This window comes from Bos mutus, chromosome 13, assembly GCF_027580195.1.
Source record: "Bos mutus isolate GX-2022 chromosome 13, NWIPB_WYAK_1.1, whole genome shotgun sequence".
NCBI lineage: Eukaryota > Metazoa > Chordata > Mammalia > Artiodactyla > Bovidae > Bos > Bos mutus.
The window spans coordinates 47,769,439-47,793,366 of NC_091629.1; the positions used below are offsets into that span (position 1 = coordinate 47,769,439).

Below are 23,928 nucleotides of genomic sequence, written 5' to 3' on the forward strand. Positions count from 1 at the left end.
TGTCCCTCAGAGCTCCCCGATGGCCACCCAATATGCTCATTAGTTATCACATACTCTGTAGTTTCTTATGCTGCGCTTAGTCGCTCAGTTGTATCTGACTCTTTGAAACCCCACTGAGTAGCCCACCAGGCTCCTCTGTCCAGTGGGATTCTCTAGGCAAGAATACTGGAGCAGGTGGCCATACTCTCCTCCAGGGGATCTTCCCAACCCAGGGATGGAACCCAGGTCTCCTGCATTGTAGGCAGATTCTTTGCCATCTGAGACACCAGGGAAGCCCATAGTTTCTTGTACCCAGGCACATTTTTTTTTTTTTTTTAGCAGAATGAGCAAGAAGAGGGTAGATAGCTTTCTGAGGCAGTACATCTGCCAGGAGAGGCAGTGACTGAGCTTCTGAGATTGGCAGGCGCTATGCCAGGGCAGTAAGGGTTTCATGAGTATGTATATTATTTCACGAGCTGCCTCCAGTGAGTTGATCTGTGAGCATTATTGGAGCCCTGCCATGTGCCTAGCAATGTAATGTGCTCAGGTGATGTGAAAAATACCCCAGAAGTTCTGCACTGCTTGGCAAGAGAAGACAAACATATGAGACAAAAGAAGTTAACACAGATGGGATGCTCTGATTAAGAGTTGACATGTGTTGTTCAGACTCTCAATACCTGTGGGGACTTAGAGTGCCTTCTTATTGAGCACTCTCCTACACGTGCCATAGGACTGGGTCATGACTACCATGATGTCTAAGCTCCTCAATAGCCCACAACGGTTTTCTGATCTGACCTCTTCTAGGTTCTCTGCTGTCACCTCTTGCAACATCCAGTCTTAGATTCTACACTCTAGCCAAACCATGATGCATATTATTATTCACTCCATATGGAAGCACTGTCCAGCTTCCACAACTTTGCTTATGCTATTTCCTCTTCTCTGTTTTCTCTCATCTTCAGTTCAGTTCAGTCGCTCAGTCGTGTCCGACTCTTTGCGACCCCATGCATTGCAGCACGCCAGGCTTCCCTGTCCATCACCAACACCCGGAGTGTACTCAAACTCATGTCCATCGAGTTGGTGATGCCATCCAGCCATCTCATCCTCTGTCATCCCCTTCTCCTCCTACCCCCAATCCCTCCCAGCATCAGAGTCTTTTCCAATGAGTCAGCTCTTCGCATGAGGTGGCCAAAGTATTGGAGTTTCAGCTTCAGCATCAGTCCTTCCAATGAATACCCAGGACTGATCTCCTTTAGGATGGACTGGTTGGATCTTCTTGTAGTCCAAGGGACTCTCAAGAGTCTTCTCCAACACCACAGCTCAAAAGCATCAATTCTTCGGCACTCAGCTTTCTTCACAGTTCAACTCTCACATCCATACATGACCACTGGAAAAACCATAGCCTTGACTAGACGGACCTTTGTTGGCAAAGTAATGTCCCTGCTTTTGAATATGCTGTCTAGGTTGGTCATAACTTTTCTTCCAAGGAGTAAGCGTCTTTTAATTTCATGGCTGCAATCACCATCTACAGTGATTTTGGAGCCCCCAAAAATAAAGTCTGCCACTGTTTCCGCTGTTTCCCCATCTATTTGCTATGAAGTGATGGAACCAGATGCCATGATCTTCATTTTCTGAATGTTGAGCTTTAAGTCAACTTGTTCACTCTCCTCTTTCACTTTCATCAAGAGGCTTTTTAGTTCCTCTTCACTTTCTGCCATAAGGGTGGTGTCATCTGCATATCTGAGGTTATTGATATTTCTCTCGGCAATCTTGATTCCAGCTTGTGCTTCTTCCAGCCCAGCGTTTCTCATGATGTACTCTGCATAGAAGTTAAATAAACAAGGTGACAATATACAGCCTTGACGTACTCCTTTTCCTATTTGGAACCAGTCTGTTGGTCTATGTCCAGTTCTAACTGTTGCTTCCTGACCTGCATATAGGTTTCTCAAGACGCAGGTCAGGTGGTCTGGTATTCCCATCTCTTGAAGAATTTTCCATAGTTTATTGTGATTCACACAGTCAAAGGCTTTGGCATAGTCAATAAAGCAGAAATAGATGTTTTTCTGGAACTCTTTTGCTTTTTCCATGATCTGGTGGATGTTGGCAATTTGATCTCTGGTTCCTCTGCCTTTTCTAAAACCAGCTTGAACATCTGGAAGTTCACGGTTCCTGTATTGCTGAAGCCTGGCTTGGAGAATTTCGAGCATTATTTTACTAGCGTGTGAGATGAGTGCAGTTGTGCAGTAGTTTGAGCATTCTTTGGCATTGTTTTTCTTTGGGATTGGAATGAAAACTGACCTTTTCCAGTCCTGTGGCCACTGCTGAGTTTTCCACATTTGTTGGCATGTTGAGTGCAGCACTTTCACAGCATCATCTTTCAGGATTTGAAAGAGCTCAACTGGAATTCCATCACCTCCACTAGCTTTGTTCATAGTGATGCTTTCTAAGGCCCACTTACTTCACATTACGGGGTGTCTGGCTCTGAGTGATCACACCATAGTGATTATCTTGGTCATGAAGATCTTCTTTGTACAGTTATTCTGTGTAGTCTTGTCATCTCTTCTTAATATCTTCTGCTTCTGTTAGGTCCATACCATTTCTGTCCTTTATTGAGCTCATCTTTGCATGAAATGTTCCCTTGGTATCTCTAATTTTCTTGAAGAGATCTCTAGTCTTTCCCCTTCTGTTGTTTTCCTCTATTTCTTTGCATTGATCACTCAGGAAGGCTTTCTTATCTCTTCTTGCTATTCTTTGGAACTCTGCATTCAGATGGGTGTATCTTTCCTTTTCTCCTTTGCTTTTCGCTTCTCTGCTTTTCATAGCTATTTGTAAGGCCTCCCCAGACAGCCATTTTGCTTTTTTGCATTTCTTTTTCTTGGGGATGGTCTTGATCCCTGTCTCCTGTACAATGTCACGAAGCTCCGTCCATAGTTCATCAGGCACTCTATCAGATCTAGTCCCTTAAATCTATTTCTCACTTCCACTGTATAATCATAAGGGATTTGATTTGGATCATACCTGAATGGTCTAGTGGTTTTCCCTACTTTCTTCAATTTCAGTCTGAATTTGGCAATAAGGAGTTCATGATCTGAGCCACAGTCAGCTCCTGGTCTTGTTTTTGCTGACTGTATAGAGCTTCTCCATCTTTGGCTGCAAAGAATATAATCAGTCTGATTTCGGTGTTGACCATCTGGTGGTGTCCGTGTGTAGAGTCTTCTCTTGCAGGCTAACATCAACTTGACTGTGGACAAGATCAGAACTTTTTGATGACTTCTTTCTTTTCCTTCCACCGTGTCCCTTTGGTAAGTTACATGCCTCTGAGTTCCCACATATTCCTGTCATAGCTCTTATGGAGATAAAAGAGATGAAACATAGTTTCTGGTTTTCCTGAGATCCTTACCACTGGACTGTGTGGACTGTGAATTCATTTGGAGGCAGGGATTATACTTTGTTCATTACTATACTTTGTACAGTGTCTGACAGAAACAGGTGCTCAGTAAATGATTTTTTGATAAATGAGTAAATAAATTTTCAGCATATTATTGCTCTGCTTAAGAACCTACAATAACTTCTTTGGGGCAATCAAAATTCTATAGATTCAAAACTTGGTGTAATAATCGTGGGAGACTGTTATTTTTATGTATACATGAAAACAACAGTGAAGATTTGTTTTCCCTGTTAACTACCACCAATTCCCTGCACCTCCCCCCCCCACACTAATACAGTGCATGATTCTGGTGAAGTTGCCATGAAAGTGGCATTCATTGGTGATAGCAGTGTAAATTGGTACAGCACTTTGGACCATAAAAATGTTTGTACATTTTGACCTAGTAATTCCATTTCTGAGACTCTGTCCTTAGGAAATAATCCAATATACAGAATGAACTTTCCCTCAGATGCTGTTATTTATAATAGTGAGAAATTGGAAGAAGCTTAAATGACCACCTGAACTATGACCAGTCTAAACTATGATAAATCCACTTATGGGAAAATAGTGGGTTATTAAAAATGATAATATTTTAAAAATTGTGCTTACTGAAAACTGCAGCAGCAAGGCAAATATGTTATATATAATGTGTGATAATGCTAATTGAAAGAATTATGTTACAGAACTGAATGAATGACCTAACTATGTAATCCAAATATAATACACAAGAAAAAGCACTGGAAGGAAATATACCTGGATGCTAACAATAGTTATGTTGTATAGAGGAGTTGGGGTTTAGGTGATTTACTTATGATAATTCAAAAAATAAAGAACAGACACCAAAATTAATGACCAGAAATTTTGAAGTAATAAAGCAAAACTTTGATTTCAGGCAGTGGAATCATGTAGTGATATTGTGACTGTGTGGAGGGTGAATTTGAATACTAATATGAATGGACAGAGAAGGGCTGCGTTTTTAAAATATTCAGGGGGCCAAATCAGCAGGGCTTGGTTTTAGTGTGAGAATCAGGAAGTGATTCAGTATGTGGAGGGAAGAAGTACATGCCATTTTATGCCTAGTGAAAAATAAAGAACATTTGCTCGAGGAGTTTCATGACTTGTCCAAAGTCACATAGTAAGTAAATAAGTGATCCTTGTCTGTCTCTGTCTAGAGCCCCTGCTGTTGATCCTGCAGCTGAGACATCTGCAAAAGTTTTGGGGAATGTTTTTTTTTTAAACTAGCTATTGCAGTGTAGAAACTTGTTTAGTGAGGGGAAAGAGGGCCAGAAAGGGTTAGTGAATTCTAAGAGGGTGATGGAGGGGAAAAAACCATAGACCCACAGCTGCTTCTGTCATCAGTTGAATAAATTAGAAGGTCATTAGGTATTGGGCATGTTATGCTTCTTGGTTGCAGGGCTGGCCTCCCCCACCCCCACCCCCAAGATGTTGTGATCCATTGGTTTACTTTTATACTCGTGGCCTCCGGAACTTAGTTATGCAAATGTGTACCATATTACAAGAAAATGAACATTTTGGTCATTATGCCAAGTTTATCAATCATGCTGTGAGAGTGAGAGTTCAGATTGGCATTTTCCAACAAAGGAAGCTGAAATGAAAGGGTTTGCCTGGGCAGTAAATGTCCCATCCCCATACTGCATCATATAGACTAGTCCAAGAAAAGATTATTGTGAATTCGAGTCTATACTTTGGAACTGGTACCTAGCCCTTAGGGAAGAAGTCAGTTCATACCATCTTGCTCAGTATGTCTCCTTGGGCAACTGCTTTTGTCTTTGTGCACTAGGGTTTAGTCATCTGTAAAGTGGGTGTGACTTATAAGCTCTTAGAGGATGGTTGTGTATGGATTTCGTAACCTTTAACTAGTGAAGGGACTTGTAAACCACGTTGAAGGAATTGGGCTTGATTCTTATGGTGGGAAGCTGCTGAAGGGTCTTAAACAGGAGACAGGGACAGGCTTGCTCAGTGGTTCAGTTAAGAGGCAGAGCCTAGTAATATTTATAAAATTAATGTTACCAGAGGGACAGAGTGGCATCATTCTCAGTGGTCCTTTTAGGGTCAAACATAAAGCACTGTGGGATGGTGCTTATCGCCCTGAGTTAAGTTTAGATCAGCACCCTGGAGAGAGGTCAGCTTTCTTTTCCTGTCTGAATGTGGGAAAATAAATAACGTATTTATTATGTCAAATGCATACGCTTTTGGCTGGATCAAGCCTTTGCGAGGCTGTGAGGGATGGCTTTAGGTGTTCTCAAGGAGAAGGATTGTGGTAATGAGGAAATATTGATTCCACATGAAAGGATTTTAATCAACTGCCCTTACACCTGAGGGGCACAGTGCTTGGCTGCAGTGCCAAATTGTGCACCATCCACCGCCTGCTTCCAGCCAGCTGGCTTGCTGCCAGAATACCTCTGTCTAGGAAGACGTGCAGGAACTGTCCATCCCAGGTAATATTCCTGTCCACATTTTTGTAACAATCTCAGGTAACAGTGTCCTCCCATATGTTATCTCCTTTGACCTGCTAACCAGCCTGGATTGCAGGTGGGCAAGGCAAGAAGTTTTTTCCCATTTTACAGACGATTAGTCTTAAACCTCAGAGAACTGACGGGCCTTCCCAAGTTCACACAGCTGTTGGAAGTGGGTTTGGGGACCTGGGACTCCACAGGCAAGCAGCATTTAAAAACTGATAATACCCTATGACTTTTTTAAAAAGTATACTTCACTGTTTTCTGTCCTGTCTTGTTACATTTATCTGGCTGCATCGGATCTTAGTTGCAGCACTCAGGATCTTCATTACATCATGTGGATCTTTTGTTGCAGTGCAAGGCTCAGTAGTTGTGGAGTGTAGGCGTAGTTACCCCACACGGATCTTAGTTTCGCAACCGGGGATCGAATCTGCATCCCCTGCATTGCAAGGCAGATTCTTAACCACTGGACTGCCAGGCAGGTTCCTCCCCTATTACTGTTTTTTTTTTTCTTTTTTGAATTATGAATCCCCTGTTACTGTTTTAACTTAGGGCAAAACCTTTCTTGGGAGGGGTTAGGCTGCCCTTTCTGTGTTCCTCTGATATAGTCTGGAAAGTGGGGATGTACGCACTACCATGGTACAACCTACAGCAGCCTTATTCAGAATAGAGTAGCCACAGAATGTGGGGGTTCCTTCGGAGACACAGAACACTGAGCAAGCAGAGGTTTCTTGCAATATCAGTCCTGGTAACCCTGCTCAGAAGGGCAGTCCACCCTGCTTTCTGGATCCTTGAGGTACAAAGAGGCCTCTCTGAGAACCTTCACTTAGGGGCCTCTTCCCAACCCCCTTCTCAAGTTGTACTCTCTGGGGACTGCTTTATTCTATATACTTATTTCTTTATTCATTTAACGCTTAATGAGTGCCTACTCCTGTGATTCCTTTTATGTTCAAGGCACATTTCCAGATACTAAAGTTTATTGCATCACAGTGATAGTACTCTTTCCTTGATCACAGTTCACTTCTAGATTATGTTACAGTAGAACTCACCATCTTTCATACTCTTGAGAAAAAGTTATTCTGGGTTCCAACAATAACAATACTAATAACAACAGCATACTTTGTAATGTGCCAGATGTTCTAAATGTGAATTAGGTAGTTTTATCCTCTAACAACCCATGAGATACGTGTCATGACCCCTATTTTATAGGTGAGATAACTGAAGCATAAAGAACTTCAAATACTTACTGAAAGTCATGTCACACAGCTAGTTCAGTGGCAGAATGTAGGCATTTTGGCTTCAGAGATTACTCTCTTGACCATACTACGTGGCCTCTCACATGGCACTAAATATGTAGGCTTTGGCTTTTGCTTGTTGGCAGGCCCCTATTCACAGGAGCCAGCCGTGCCTCTATACACTGCATCATATGATCTACTCAGCTCTGGGTTGTGCTGAAAAATAGTACTACCACATTAGTTCAGAACAAAATGAAGTGTTGTACACTGAGGAGAATTTAGCCAGGCACCTGGAAGCTTCCCAATACATTGTTATGTCTTGGCGCACTGGTGAAAAGCTACTCGTCTGCCCCAGCCAGTCTTACTCTTGGGTGTACAGTGGCACTCAGGAGTGAACTGTGAACCTGATATCTATCTTGCTGTCAGGAAACTCCCTAGAAGGAGAGAGAAGCCATGATAAAAGACTGAAAACTAGAAATACCAAAAAGAAGAGTTACAACATGCTTCCCCTTCCTGGCTGGTTTCTTCATGTCCTCTAGTGTGGGGCAAGAGGGTCTCGGAGTACTAGTCTCTTCAGGAATAGATCTGCCTTTCAGATCGCCAGGCTTCAGGAAGGGTGTTAGTCCTCCGTAAGCCTAGATCATCTTGACTTGCAGGATATAGTATGACGTGGAACAGATGACCAAGATAAATCACCTCCTGAAATATTTGATGGCAAATCCTTGAACTCGTCCCTGGTCTGCTTACCCTCTTCTGTCTTGAGAAAAAAGAAAAAAAAGATCAGAAGAGTTTTTTGTAAATTAGCGTAACACCAAACTTTGTAAGAAATCAGCATAAAGGACTCAAAAAAAAAAAGAAATAAACTATACTTTGTTTTGGTTTGCTTTTTATAGAGTTTGACAGAGCTGGGTGAGCTTCAGTTCAGTTCAGTCACTCAGTTGTGTCTGACTCTGCGACCCCATGGACTGCAGAGCGTGGTTTAGAGCTGTGCTGTTCAGATTGTAGCCCAGTGAATAGATGAATGCTAGTTCGCAAACTTACCTGTTTGTGATGAGTACAGAAATTGAGACTAAGTGCGTAGAGACTTTACAGTAATTTGACATTTTTGTCATATTTTACAAATGTATTGGTCTGTAATGGATTGGGAGTTTAAAAAGCCAAACAACAAAAAACTGGTTCTTTACCACAAGTAGTTTTGAGAAGTACTGGCTAACTTAGTGTGTCAAAGTGAAATAGAACTTCAGTCTAATTGTCTGTAAAATCAGATTAATAATGCCTACCTCAAATTGTTTTGAGCTACTGGACGTTAAATAATATCTTGGATACTTATTATGTGCCTGCCACTGTGCACAGTACATGGATTATCTTACTTAATTCTCACCACAACACTCAGCTAAGTTTTGTTATCATCCTAATTTTTCTGGGACTTGGATAGGTTGAGGACTTGTCAGAAGTCCAACTCTGTAATAAGTGTGTAGTTGGGATGTGAATGGGAACTAGCACTCTTGACTGTTATGCCATGTTCTATGCAAAGAGCCTGGCACACAGGAGGGCTCCCTGTCATTCCACTTTCTCAACTTCCCTGGAGACCTGCTTTCTCATTCCATCACTGACGCTAACTTATTTTGTGACCTTGGTCAAGTCACTTCTTTAAACCTTAATTATCTCATCTACCCTCAGTGGTAGGGAGTACGTCAAGGCTGTATATCGTCACCCTACTTATTTAACTTACATGCAGAGTACATCATGAGAAATGCTGGGCTGGAGGAAGCATAAGCTGGAATCAAGATTGCCGAGAGAAATATCAATAACCTCAGATAGGCAGATGACACCACCCTTATGGCAGAAAGTGAAGAAGAACTAAAGAGCCTCTTGATGAAAGTGAAAGAGGAGAGTGAACAAATTGGTCTAAAGCTCAACATTCAGAAAATGAAGATCATGGCATCTGGTCCCATCACTTCACGGGAAATAGATAGGGAAACAGTGGCTGACTTTATTTTTCTGGGCTCCAAAACCACTGCAGATGGTGATTGCAGCCATGAAGCTAAAAGACGCTTACTCCTTGGAAGGAAAGTTATGACCAACCTAGACAGCATATTAAAAAGCAGAGACATTACTTAGCCAGCAAAGGTCCATCTAGTCAAGACTATGGTTTTTCCAGTGGTCATGTATGGATGTGAGAGTTGGACTATAAAGAAAGCTGAGTGCCGAAGAATTGATGCTTTTGAACTGTGGTGTTGGAGAAGACTCTCAAGAGTCCCTTGGACTGCAGGGAGATCCAACACGTCCATCCTAAAGGAGATCATTTGAAAAGACCCTGATGCTGGGAAAGATTTAGGGCAGGAAGAGAAGGGGACAACAGAGGATGAGATGGTTGGATGGCATCACCGACTCGATGGACATGGGTTTGGGTGGACTCTGGGAGTTGGTGATGGACAGGGAGGCCTGGCATGCTGCAATTCATGGGGTTGCAAAGATTTGGACATGACTGAGCAACTGAACTGAACTGAACTGAGCCCTCAGTGGTAGGGACTATGTTTTATTCATTTTTGGCTCCCCAGCATTTAGCTGAACAGAACTTAGCATAGAATGGGTATTGAGTACTGAGGCAATTGATTGTATTAGATGATCTCTAAGGTTTTTTTAGTCTCTACTCTGAACATCAGAGCTGTTTTATCCCCTTCCACTTGAGCATCATATTTCCTACCTACTCCACCAGCAGCATGACCTTATTTCCTCATATCTGTCTGTCTCAGGCAGTCTTGATTCTGGGTACTTTGAGACAGCCCACATGATTTTTTGAAATGTGTCTAGGATAAACCCACCAGGGATAACACAAGTATGAAGTAGAGGGGCTGACTCACAAAGTCAGGAACCTGCTCTTCCTCCATTCTTAGCCTGTGAAGTCTGGGCCTAGGGCAGCTCTGCTGGCAGTCCTGCCAGGTCTGAGTAATGGCTGCAGCCTGGAGCAGGGTTTTCCATGGACTTCGTCGGGGTCTCCAGTAATTGGAACATGGCACCTTCCGCCTTGTAATGGATGGCAGAATGAGAGGGGCATTTGTCACTGCCTGACTTCCCTGCAGGAAAGAGGCTCATAAGTCACAGCTGACAAACCCTTTGATGACTTTTAAACTTCATTTACAGAAAAGAATAGCTATAATCAACCAACAGCAAGCAGTGACTAATCTTGCCACATTATCACTGTGAGGAGTCGGCCCCTTAAGGTGTGAGGAGGCAGAGGAATCCATCCCCCAGGCTCGCAGTGAGTGCTTATTGGCTCTTGGACTTGAGAGTATGCCCTCAACAAGGCTTCATGAGTTTCTCCCCAAAGGATCAGAAGGTGTTAGAAACTGATGTCTTGGCAGGTACAGTACACGCTTACAGAAAGCCATTCTGGGCCAAGGTTGAGAGCATTAGCTCTCGTCTCATACAGACCGGTCTCAGCTCTGCCATTTCCTAGCTTGTATAGGGCTAAGCTCCAGCCCTTACTCATTTGTGAAATGGACACAATATAAGCCACCACCTACCTCAGCAGAAGACGGAGTACAATACCTGGCATGTGGTAGGTGCTCAGCAAATATTGGTAATGATAAACCATGGAAGGGCCCTTTGTGGTCACATGCTCCCATACTCACAGTCATATGGCACATCAGCCACAAAGGCAGGGCCAGTCTTCCTATTGTGGGATAGAGAGAATGACCTCTTTGGCAAAAATAAAGAAGTTGACAATCATTTGTAGCTTCCCAACTCTTAACTCGGAATTGGGGGGCCAAGTTTGTGCCTCCCTACTGTTTGTTGCCTTTCTCTCCATAGCTGTAAGTAAGAGCTGCTTGTCACAAACGCCAAACCTCATCCTAAGGCCATAGGCAGGGGTGGGAGTACAAGATGGGGGGAGTGTTTATACTCAGACCACACTGTGGGGAGAGATGGCTGAAGCCCCAGCTCTACCTTCTGTTTCTGCTTTGGGGTCTCCCTTCACTGCCTAAGAGATGCTCATACAGAGTGTAAGACTAGAGACCTCATGGTGGGACTCAGAGGTGAGTCAGTGGTTCAGCAAGGCCTGGAACTCCTTCCACCAGTGTTCTTTCCTCTCCCAGGCCCATACAGTCATAGGGAAGGGGGCACTCTTACAAAGTTTCAGATTTGGTCCAAGATACTAGGACAGGGGAGCGAGCATGGCCTTTACCTCTGACTATCTTATTCTCGGGCATGTTAAGAGTTGGAGCATTGGGAGACAACGTGGGTATCAGGCTTTAGAGCTGGAATGTGGAGGATCCAGACTGCCAGGCTAATGCATCTCTGCACAGGACATTGGGCATTTGAATTTCTTATGTAAATATCTCCTGGTCACAGCCGTTATACTGGGCACTTGCCACATATTGGTCTAATCCTGGGAGATTGGTACAATTCCCATTTTGCAGTTGAGGAATCTGAGGCCCAGGGAGGATAAAGGACATCACTAAGTTTATATCTTGTAAGTGGTAAGGCTACAATTGGAACTCAGTCCTCTCTGATTGCAGAGCCTGTGCTGTTTCTACTATTTCATGTGCAGTGTTTTGTTTTAGGAAATGGTCAAGGAACAGGTACCTAGAGAGAAGTTTTCTTAAAAAGCAAGTAGAGGACAAGGCCCGTGGGCACTGTTTCCCAGCACCTAGTGAAGGGGTTAGGAGTTTGGTAATGATAGAAATAAGTGTAATCCTCTATTTGTCTACAGTATGTTACAGAGGCAATAGAGAACTTTCACATCATATTGAAGTTGAAAGGTAATCAGGAAAAAGATTATTTCTGTTTTTAGAATAAGGATGACAAGGCTCCGAGAAATCTCATGACTTGTTGCAGGTTACATGACTGAGCAGCAGAGCCAAGCCTCGTGGACATGTAACCTGTAGACCCCTTACACTCCTCCCATCCCAGGAGCCCTCAGTGTTCAGCTTGATGGGAGCTAGGGTTTCTCGTGGGAGTGGGAATGGTCAGGAACTAAAGAGCACTCCTTGGAAAATTAGTCCTGTCTGGCCAGTAATGATCATTTGGGCAGTGATAATGAGCTGAGGCCTGGTGAGTTTAATGAGATTAATAGATGTTCTGTCATCCCTAGCTGCCTGGTAACCAAGGAGGCACTGGACCAAGGAGGTCCTGGGTACTGATCAGTACAATTGCTTGGCTTTCTCCAGAAATAGTCTCCCCATCACTGATAGCTGCTTTCCTTCAGAGTCACCCAGATGTCTCCAGGTTTCTCTAAGGGCAGAGGTTTGGCCACAGGCTGGTGTGACCACTCATCTCCAGGCTTGGGAATAAGGCTGGAGCTGTCCAGCAGAACTGGTCCAGACAGAGGCTATAAGTAGCACTGGGTGGGTGGGGGTGAGCGGTGGCGGAGGTAAGGACCACGAGCAGCGGAGATCCAGTGCTGAGGAGGATTTATAGAGTTGGGGAAGGGACTGTTCCTATGGTTGTGTGCCTTAGAGGTCTGGCTGAAGGCTAGGGCCTGATAGGCAGCATTGAGAGGCCCAGTAAGGCAGAGCCAGAGAGTGCTTAGGCCAGTAGAGACAGTGGCAGGTAGAGTGTCACAGGAAGCCTGGATTCAAGTCTGGAGCTACTCCCTTCACCAACAGGGGGACCTTAAGTAAGTCATGTGTCTTTGGTGATCCTCAGCTTTTCCATCTATAAAGTAGGACTAACAGTGTCAGGACCAAGAATAGAAACTAGCTTTCTTCACTAAAATCCTATGCAGATGGGAGGCATTGTAGTAGAAAAGGGAAAGGGGTAAGGACCAAGGAGAGAGTGTGACTGGCTCAGGGTGACATTCTCACCATGGGAATCAGTACCCAAGACATCTCTGTGCACAGGTTTTTTGAAGTCAGATCTGGGTGCTGGTCTGGTTTTGTTCTGTTAACCAGTTACTTTGTCTCTCTGAGCTTCCTTTCCTTATCTAAATGACCTCCTCATAGGGCTGTTGTAAGAGTTAAGTAAGGTGAGATATGTAAAGTCTCTTGACAGCTTGCAGTCAGTAATTAGAGGCTATTCTTAATGTGATGCCCCTCTGGGTGGCTCAGTTATCCAGAGTTCAGGGGTGCAGGTACTTTTTAGGGTTTTTCTGCCTTTGGAAAGCTCTGGCACTTTACCACCTTTAGGCTTGACTCTTCCACAATACAGCTTCCATCTGAAATGTTTCATCTGGGAAAAACGATTTTTTTGCCAAATTTCCTCTGTTCTTATTAGCCTAGAGGAGTGAGCCCGTCCCTTTGAGCTGTAAATTGCATTTCAAAGCCTGTGTTCCTGGTGGGTTTTAATTAGCTTAAGGGCCCAGCTTTTATGCAGCAGTTGTTTCAGCAGGTAAAGGTGAAGGTGTTTATTTGGGAGCCAGTCTGCAGTTTTCTCAAACATAGCATTTCTATATTGTCTCTTCCAAGCTCCTCACTATCCTGAGGGCTTGTCTCTCAGCAGCCCAGAAGGAACAATGAAATATGAGAACCCAAGACTTAGAGTCAGAGGGACCCATGGGGTTCTTGGCCCTGCTGCTCACTGGCTATGGCATCCTGGTCAAGTCCATTCCCCTCTGTTCCTCAGAATAAGGGCATATGCTCCATGCTCACTAAAGTCCCTGCTAATCTGACATTGCAGAAGTCTCTGGGAACAAGGTGGGTTCTTGAATCCATCCCCACCCCCGCCAACCTGACACCCCCACCCCCTCCCACCTCCAAGAACAATCCCTCTCCCCACCTCTCCTTAGCTCATCGCTAAGCATGGAGCCTCTGGGGCTGCAGACACCTTGCTTTCAATTACACAGCTAATCTGTGAAGCAGAGCTTGACCCAGGGGGTGAAATAGCTTATCAAGTCAAGCAGCTTCTGCTGAATAGGATGTCGGTATTTTCTAGGGCTCCCACTCTTAACCTAGTGGGAAGCCTGGAAGAGCCAAGATAGAATTGTGTGGAGAGGATTGAGTTGGGGATATTGGTGTGTGGACCAGGGTGTTTGTGTCCTAGGCTAGAAAAAGGTGCCTGAGAACCTCAGCCTCATGTAGTCTCCCCCTCGTCTTTGCCCCTGTTTAAGGGCCACCGCGAGCCCTTCTCACCACCTTCTGGGATATCATCCTCACTGCTTCCTCCTAACATTCATTGAGCATTTACTGTGCAACTTTGTCAGGCTTGCCTCTCTCATTTGAAAGGTAGAACAGGAGTACAGATGGAGATATACTTACCATGTGTCTAAACATTTAAAGGTTATAACTTATAAATGAGGTTAACAAATTGCTATGTTCATAACACCCTGGAAGACCATATCTGAATTTGGGATTTTGTACCTGAACCTAGCAGTTCCAGGAGAGCTAGTCTCAGCACACTTCCTTTTCATTTTGCATCCCCAGCTCCATTCCTCTGAACCCCCAAAGGTACCTGCCCCTTGAGATTATGCACAACAGCAGCACAGCCTGCCCTCTGAAGAGTGTGCAGACCTTGAAAGCAGATTGGGAATACAGCCTGGAACGTGCTTCAGGCAGACATTTCTCCTTGACTTTGCAGAGCAGCCACATATGTACATTTCCTAAGTCTCTTCTGTGTGGATCAGAAAACTGACCCCCATTTGATACTGCTTCTGACCTCTTCTCCTTGGCATTGTACAGAATGTGTTCCAGTCGGACCTTGACTCTCATCTAGGATGGGCCCCCAAATGGCTGTGTTAGTAGAACAGAGATGTTCCAACTAGTCAGAGTAAATTTTTCATATAAAGAGCTTCAGAGTTTGTAAAGTCCTTCTGTATACATTGTCCCAAACCCTAGGTGATGAGAGCAAAGACCTGGTAGAGCCAAACCCAGAGGTCTTGGCTCACCAGCCAAGGGATGAATGCTGATCCTGCTATAGCACCAAGCACAGGTGCACAACAGTGTTTGCTGTTCAGTAGCGGTAGAGGTCATTAACACTGCTGAACAGGGAGAAGTCCGAGGGGACCCAGTGATGGTCATGTCACTGCCAGGTAACTGGCAGCAGCAGCAGTCACCAGTAAACCTCTGAACTGTCATCCCCGCTTCTCTTCTTTCTATCTTGGTTCACACACCTGACCTGGTTGGCTCCCTCCAGCCAAAAGCAGGTGGCATCTCCCTGGACCAAAACTTCATGACTTTGAGCTGAACCAACGGGGAGAGTTATCTGATGCTCGTGGAGAAGCCCCACAAATTTCTTATATTCTCATGGATGCGCAAGGAGTTAACCTTTGAACCTTGAACCTGGCTTGTCATCCAGGTAGGAGAGGGATTGTCAGAGAACTGTGAGGTGGAACCCACATACATTGAGCATTTCCTTCTTCATACAAACAGTATGTTAAGTGTTTTCGTGGGTAATCTCTTTATGTGTCCCTCACTGGTTAGGTTGATAAATATTGATGACTGGATGCAAAGGCAAACTGAGTAACAAAAGAGTCTGTCCTTCCAGGCTAGTTCCAAAGCTGGCACCAGGCTCTTCATCAGTAGCAGTGCCCTCTCAGCCCCTCATCTTTCCCTGTGATGATGCGCACTTGATCCCAGCATATCCTTGCTACTGTTAAGAACTACTGTAGGAGCAGGTTCTTCTCCAGAATCTCTGAAGCCCAGCTTGCAGTTTCCTTGCAAACAGTGCCATCTGCTGGTCAGAAAGTGCCAACTTTTAAGCTGGGAGGATTGAGGAGAAAGGGCCTTTTTACCCTAGTGGGACAAAAGATACAGATCTCCCAGCTTATACTCAGCTCCTCTCTAATTCACTAAAAAGAAGTTCCCTCTTCCCCCCAAATATTAAGTAAATAGGCAGGTGTTTATGGTTAGTTTAAGCTGATTTATGCGTACTGGTTGGTGGTTCTTTAGCTACTGCTACTGCTAAGTCACTTCAGTTGTGTCCGACTCTGTGCGACCCCAGAGACGGCAGCCCACCAGGCTCGCCTGTCCCTGGGATTCTCCAGGGAAGAACACTGGAGTGGGTTGCCATTTCCTTCTCCAATGCATGAAAGTGAAAAGTGAAAGTGAAGTCGCTCAGTTGTGTCTGACTCTTAGCGACCCCATGGACTGCAGCCTACCAGGCTCCTCCGTCCATGGGATTTTCCAGGCAAGAGTACTGAAGTGGGTTGCCATTGCTAGCCAGGCCTAATACCATGGCCCCAGCCCTTGCCCTCGGCAATGGTTCACACCCTGAAGAGTGGCTTTTCTCTGAATCCTAACAAATCCACCTCTTACCGCTTTGTCTCTCAATGAATTTTTGCAATGAGACACCAGAGCCTGAGTTTCATTAGCTTTGGCTGGGCTTGAGTCCCGGGAGAGAGCTGAAGGGCAGGAGGAAAAAGTAGTGGGAAAAATGTGCCAAGGAATCCCCTTCATAGCCCGCCGGAAAATTTGCTGAATAGCTGACCAGTGCTCACAGTTTCATTGGTCTGATCCTTGGCACAGAGAAGAGAAAGGACAGAAGAACCCCCACCAGCTTGGGTAACAGCTACTGGGGCTAAGCACTTTATCCAATAGTTTTAGGGTCAAATTCAAGATAGGAGTGTTCCAAAAGGGAGTTGCACCAACCCATGCCAGTGAGCAGAACACTGGGCCAGGAATATAAATGCCAAGGCCTTTCCTACTGGAACTGAACCTCCTTTTCCCTTTGGAGCCTGTGCCTAGATTCTAACCTGTCCAGAAAGGGGAGTAGGAGAGATTTGTACAACCCTTTGGGATAAAAAACATTGCCTGAGTGTAGAGAGCAAAGGGCAGAGAAAGTATCATCTGTAAGCAAAGAGAACAGAATCTGAATAGTAAGTGTAAAATGGATAACTCTAAAAATTAATTTGTTAAAAACAATTCTCAGATAAATGTGCTGACTTACTGTAGTACAGTCAACCCTTAAACAGTACAGGGTTTAATTTGTGTATAATTTACAGTCTGCCTCCTCCATATCCAGTTCTTCCACACCTGTGGATTCAACCAACCACGGGAACCATGGGCCATAGGCAGTACTGTAATATTTACTATTAAAAAACATTTACATAAAAATGGACCCATTCAGTTGAAACCCATAATTGGTTCAACTGTATTTAACTTGGATTTAACACTGGGAAGGAGAGTGATAAATTTGATACAGATGGGCTTTATGGACCAGTGACCTAGGTTTGAATGCCTATTCCTGGCAGGTTAATGAACTTGCTGGAGTCTGTTTTTGTAAAATATGAATGATAATGATATCACATACGGAGTCTTGTAATTATTCAATATTGCATGCCACCCTTAGTGCTCAGTAAGGTTTAACTCACTTTTTAAAAATGGCTGTTTCCAATAAAGACAGCCATGGTCCATGTCTGGATCAGACTGCACATAATATGATACTGTTTAGAGCAAACATTACTTGCAATTACCCTGTGACCTCTTTGGTGTGGTTCTACATTGAAGGAACAGAAGAAAAACTGTGGGAGATCTTCAAATTTAGATCCTGCAAGGGGCAACATTCAAAATTAGCCTTAAAGAAGGAGTGGGTTTGAAAGAATTGAAGTCAATATGACATTTTTGTAATGTTATAAACCAGTGTGTAACCTTAATTTCAAAAGAAGAATTGAGTCAAGCAGTCAGGGTTCAAACTCCTGTCCTGTTATTCACTGGCATTGTGACCTCTGACTGCATTTCCTCCCATGTAAAATGTCCTGGTTCTGCTCATCACATCAGCACCATATAATAGAACATAGGTAAAGCACCTGAATGAGGTCACCAGCCAGTGAAACAAGCACAGATGGGGAGGTTGGATGTGATGGGGCATGTGCGTAGGAAGGAACAAAGTCATCCAGTGTAGCCAGGTTGTGGGTCATGAGCAGCCCATGAACCCAATTCAGATCCTAGACTCACAGTGGCTTTCTTTCTTCAGGTGGCCAACATGTCCTTGAAGATCCAGACGAGCAACGTAACCAATAAGAATGACCCCAAATCCATCAACTCTCGGGTTTTCATTGGAAACCTCAACACAGCTGTGGTGAAGAAGTCAGACGTGGAGACCATCTTCTCCAAGTATGGCCGTGTGGCCGGCTGTTCTGTGCACAAGGGCTATGCCTTTGTCCAATATGCCAACGAGCGCCATGCCCGGGCAGCTGTAGTGGGAGAGAATGGGCGAGTGCTGGCCGGCCAGACCCTGGGTAAGCATCTCTTCATGGCCCTGCCCCGGGATTTCTCCTGGGCAGGTGCTGACCCGCGTTCTTTAGCTCCCCTCTTATCCCGTTTTTTGTCTTGTCCCCCATAACCCACTACCCCTGTCTGAGATGTTTTAACTTAAATAGTTAATAAATTAATTATATTTAAGTTATGGCAGTGCCTGTATGGAGAATTTGAGAAGTTTCAGGCGAACACTTCTGTCCCTGTTTTCACAGTGAAAGGGTTCCACTTAAAAAATGCAGATTCCCCAGAGAAAGGGGAGAGTGGACTAGCACAGCTTCTTACACTGGGCTGCTTTTGGCTCGGGTTAGAACCTGTTCTGAGAGCCAGGAGGAGGGCAGCATAAGGTGAAGCTTGGTCTTGGTGTTACAAGCGTGTGATGTGGCCACATTGGAAGCATGTATAGCATTTGTATATGTTCACTTACTTCTGTGTATTTGTGTATGTTTGAGAAGGGATATGTATATGTGTATTGCTGAATATGTGGTATGTGGATGCAACTAGTCACGTGGAGAACATATGTGGACACACTCCTTACTTTCTGGGTATATATGTAGAGCCCAGCCAGCTTTTTTCAAGTATCAGAATGTACTTCAGTGTGGAGTCTTGTAATTATTCAATATTGCATGCCACCCTTAGTGCTCAGTGAGGTTTAACTCATTTTTAAAAATGGCTGATTCCAATAAAGACAGCCATGGTCCATGTCTGGATCAGACTGCACGTAATATGATACTGTTTTAGAGCAAACATTACTTGCAGTTACCCTGTGACCTCTTTGGTGTGGTTCTTCTTTGGTGTGGTTCAGATGTACATATATTCATTTACCAAGTGTTTATTGAGTTCCTGAGATTTGTTGAACTCTAGGCATAAAGATGTTCAGTGAAAGGTTGGTATGAATGTGCACCGGCTTATTTGCATATGGGCAGTTACATATGGGATGCTGGAGCCAAGTGTGAGTGAAGTTGAGTGTGTGATCTTATTTCCTGGATACGTGAACATATGTGTGAGGGTGTGTGTTTGATGTCTGTGCTTATGTGAGAGAGCTTGGGAATGCATATAAATTGATGTACATTGTGTGTGTACATGTATGATTGTAAGCCTGCATGTGTCTGAATGTATATGAACATGTTATGAGTTCATACATATGAACATATGTATGAGTCTATTTGTGAAGACCTCTGTTGTCCATGTTAGGGAGTACAGTCCATGTGCATCTTGTGTTAACCACTTACATTGCTGTACATGTCCATGGGGGTGATCGGTGTATGGGCACTGACAATATATCAGCATCTGACTCTGCCTCTTCCCTCCATACAGACATCAACATGGCTGGAGAACCGAAGCCCAACAGACCCAAGGGGCTAAAGAGAGCAGCATCTGCCATATACAGGTGGGGCGCTCTGTCTTGTTTGTCTGTCTCTGTCTAGGTGGGATGGTCCCTCTTTCCACAGAGGGAGATTTGGTGGTAATGGGATGCCAAGCCTAGAATTTGGGGAGGTGTTTGGAGATGAGGGCCTGTGGAGAGTGGGCTGAGTGGCCATCTCTAAGCCCCGGCCCTCTCCCCTTTGTCTCCCCAGTGGCTACAGCTTTGACTATGATTACTACCGGGACGACTTCTACGACAGGTGAGCGGGGGAGGGGCGTGCCCAGGCATGAAGCAGCCAAGCTGGAAGGGTTCTGAGAGATTGCTGGTGCAGCCCACTCAGTCCTCCAAGTGGGAACTGAGGCCCAGAGTTGTGGATAGTCATCTTCGCAGGGCTGCTCCACAAATTGGTGGCAGAGCTGGGACTAGGGTCCAGTTGTGTAGGTGCCCAGGCCAGAGCTCTCCCCGGCCCATGCTGTCTCCTAGCCCTCTGACTGCCCCTCCTCCTCCTGATCCTGGGGTGAGACTTGATGGGACTGGACAGCCAAGGGACATATAAATGTAGCAAGTGGGAGTACAGAACCAGGTGCAGGGAATTTGAGCCCTCACACTGCTGTGCAGTTTCCTTATTAACTCCCTGAGTGCCCAGCCAGCTGAAGGTACCTCAGAACTCAGCCTGAGCCACTTAGCCTTGTATTTATACCCAGGAGGCCAGCCCTCCTTGGGAATTCTGAATTAGTGCCTGGTAGGCTAGACCTACCCCCAAACCCACCCAGACCCCAACCTCCATGGCACCAGCGACATTCTTGTGGAAATCATGGTGGGGGCTGGCCCAAACTTCTCCTTCCACTTCTCTGTCTCCCTCCCACCCTCTCAGCCTTCCTCAGGCTGTCCAGGAAGAACAGAACCTCTCTGATCCTCAGTTTTCTCACCTGTGAGAGGATTCAGGAGACAGTGCAGTGTGGTAGAAAGTGCTCTTGCCTGGGAGTCAGAAGACCTGGGTGCTAATCTCAGCTCTGCCACTGAATGAATTACATGACTTTGGGCACATCCCCTCCCAGTCTGAAATGGGCTTGCATCAAGTGATCCCTCAGGGCTCTTCCAGCTCTGGGATTCTGTGGTTCAGAGATTCTGACCAAGGCCAGAGCCGCCCCCTCCCCTTAGGGGCAGAAATGCAGGGTCCGGGACTGGATCCATTCCCAGAGACTCTCCATCTCCAGCCATCATCACCCCAGGGCAGGAGCTCCCTAAACAAAGGAGTTACCCAGGCATGGGTCATTGCATTGCGTCCTGTCGGCAGGTTTCCTGGCTGTCATCAGGACAGTGATCCTGCAGGGAGGTGGTAGGAGCAGCAGTGGTGGGACAAACCCCTACTCAGCCTACGGAGCTTCTGAGGCTGGAAAGGGCTCCTCCTGGAAAGGGCTGGGTGATGGCGTCGGGGGGCGGCATACTGTCTGGGACAGAGGGTCTGACTGAGCTGCTCAACCTTGATACTCCCTTGGGCCTCCAGCCCCTCCATCTCCTAAGTGGAGTGAGAAGGATATGGTGATTTGAAGCCCAGAATGAGGAAAGGGGCTTGGAGTCCAGCCTCATGCCTCTGAGGTCATAGACCCATCAAGTTGAGGGTCAACTCGATAGCCTTTCACGTATCACACTTTCTAACATGTGTGTTTTAAACTAAGTTCTCTCATGTTCTGTCCTCACGGCAGTCTTGTGGGGATGTGGGAGGACAGAATTTGGGGTGGTCATCCTCACTAGGCATGTGGGAGAACTGAGGCTCAGGCAGGCTGAGGAATTGACTCCCACTCCTACACCTCTGTCCAGCTGGGCATTTGTACTGCTTTAGGAGATTTGCAAACTGTGACCAGAGCTTAGGGTGCAGTTGACTGGGCAGAAGGCAAGTCAAGTAGTAGAGCAGGCCTTAGGGTGATCTAGGAAGTCTGTCTGGGGGCAGTTCTCAGTTCGTTCCTCTGTTGAATGGGGCTGTAAACCCCTGTCACCTCCCCTATCCTTACTCAGCCTGGATGGTAGGAAAGGTGGATGTCGTAAGGATTCCAGTAGCTGTTGAGGTCCAGAAAGGCCTTTCTCTTCACCCTCAGGACTTAACTGGGAGCAGGCAAAGGTATGCAGTGCAGGCTGCCCAGCCCTTCGCCAGCCCTACATGTGTTGGTCTAAGGCCACAGTGCCCCCTGCTGGCCACAGGCCATGCTGCAGCCTCTGGCCCATTTGCTCTCACAGGCTCTTCGACTATCGGGGCCGCCTGTCACCAGTGCCGGTGCCCAGAGCAGTCCCTGTGAAGCGACCCCGGGTCACCGTCCCCTTGGTCCGACGTGTCAAAACCACCATACCTGTCAAGCTCTTTGCCCGCTCCACAGCCATCACCACCGGCACGGCCAAGATCAAGTGTGAGTGACTCTATCTTCTTCCTAGATAATTTTCATTTTGTCATTAGAAAAATAATAGAATCGCATTTTTTTACATTGGAAAATAGATAAAGGAACAAATCTCGCACAGTTCTGCTGCTCTAATACAACCAAGTGAGTATTTTCATGCATTTCTAAGAGGAAAAGACTGACATTTGTGGAGGTGGGGCTGTGTCCAGTGCTGTAACTTGGAGTTCAGTGAGGAAATGGTGTCATCTTTTAGTCAGGACATGTGCACATGTGGTCAGGCACTCAGGAAATCTGATTGTAAAGCACTCACATTTATACACCTTGAAAGACAGATACCATCCTATAATATAAGCAGAGAAACACTCTTGCTCAGGTGCACACAGAGGTACACACCACACACCTCCATTTTATCCATCCCTGTCCCTTTCATGGGGGTGGGGAGGAAATCCAGGCCGGTCACTGTAGGAATGGCCTTCAGAAAGTCTCAGGGGGTGCCACAGGCAGCTCTGGCCTCTCCCTGGCCAGAAAAAGACCATGGATTAGGACCATTTCTGCCATTGGCCTATCTTCCTGCTTGACAGAATGGGGCTAAGGTCTAGTGTTAGCGTCAAGCTCCCTGCCCTCAGTTGACATCCCTGTACTTCCTCCACTCTCAGTAAAGAGCAGTGAGCTGCAGACCATCAAGACAGAGCTGACCCAGATCAAGTCCAACATTGATGCCCTGCTGGGGCGCTTGGAGCAGATTGCCGAGGAGCAAAAGGCCAATCCAGGTCAGCTTCCAAGGGTCCTTGCCCAGATCAGTGAGCAGGGGCACAGGGCAGGATGGGGAGGATGGTGCACGGGGCAGAGAAGGGGCTGTGGCCTCTGATCCCACCTGGACCCACCTTGCTGAGGCCTTGGTTCTACCAAGGTGCTACCCTGGGCAGGTGCCCCCGGTTGAGTTTTATTCTCCCTTCCTCATCCCTTCCCCTGAAGATGGCAAAAAAAAGGGCGAGAGTAGCAGTGGCAGCGGCAGCGGTGGTGGCAGTGGCAGCAGTGGTACTGGTGGCAGCAGCCGGCCGCCGGCCCCCCCGGAAGACACAGCTTCTGAGGCAGGCACGCCCCAGGGAGAAGCACAGGCTCGAGACGATGGCGATGAGGAGGGGCTGCTAACGCACAGCGAGGAAGAGCTGGTGAGGGCCTGCCTCGGGGGGCGGCTGGGGCTGGTTTGTGTACCTCTGGTTGCAGGAGGGCTGCAGGGAGTGGGGGGGCACCTCTTGACTGCTTGGCTGCCCTGTGAGCTCCCTCCTTCCTTGCCAGGGGTTCTAATCCTGTGAGAAAGAGGGGGAAATGAACAGAGAGTACTTAGCTCTTTCAGCTGTCAGTGAGAAACCCCACAGAGGACTGTGGCGGACCTCTCTCTATCCCGAGGCCCATTCTAGACTCCATCTTCCACGTGAGTTGGAGAAGGGAAGAGTCAAGGGCTCATGGTCTGGAGAATTCCAGGGAACAGGAGAAGGGGGATTGCCTGGGGAAGCCACAAGCAGTGCAGGGGTCTGCTCCACCTGAGGATTTTCTAAAAGCCATTGTTGCCTGAGCTTGACACAGGCTGTCTCAAGACGGGGCGAGCAAGCTTCCTGTTTGGTATTGGAATTCTTCAGATTGAGGCAAGGAGCTCATCTTAAGTGGAAAGGTCGACCAGATTCTGAAGGCAAGGTGTGCCTGCTACTCATCTACCTCATACTCAGTGAGCACCAGGCCCTGTAGCTCACAGTTTTTAACTCCATTTGACCTTAACAGTAGCCCTGAACTGTTCAAAGTATTACTCTTGTTACATTTACCCCATGAAGAAGCTGACAAGTAGCTTGTCCCAGGGCTTTGTGGATAATGAGGGTGGAGCCAAGATTGGAGCCTGGACATCAGTGGGTCTTCATGTGGCTGGGTCCTGG

At 46.1% G+C, this 23,928-nt stretch overlaps 1 protein-coding gene across 4 annotated transcripts in view; it reads left to right on the forward strand.

Annotated features, from left to right (window-relative positions):
• The window catches only part of RALY (RALY heterogeneous nuclear ribonucleoprotein), a 91,058-nt gene that overhangs the window by 65,060 nt on the left and 2,070 nt on the right, over positions 1–23,928 (forward strand). For 3 of the 4 annotated variants that reach the window (XM_070381605.1, XM_070381603.1, XM_070381604.1), the window contains 6 exons: positions 17,964–18,228; positions 19,562–19,634; positions 19,822–19,869; positions 21,846–22,012; positions 22,657–22,770; positions 22,976–23,172. In XM_070381605.1, the coding sequence (XP_070237706.1) occupies positions 17,973–18,228; positions 19,562–19,634; positions 19,822–19,869; positions 21,846–22,012; positions 22,657–22,770; positions 22,976–23,172 (855 nt within the window). In that variant the 5' untranslated portion in view covers positions 17,964–17,972. The remainder of the gene's footprint in view (positions 1–17,963; positions 18,229–19,561; positions 19,635–19,821; positions 19,870–21,845; positions 22,013–22,656; positions 22,771–22,975; positions 23,173–23,928) is intronic. The other variant, XM_070381606.1, reaches the window with a different exon arrangement.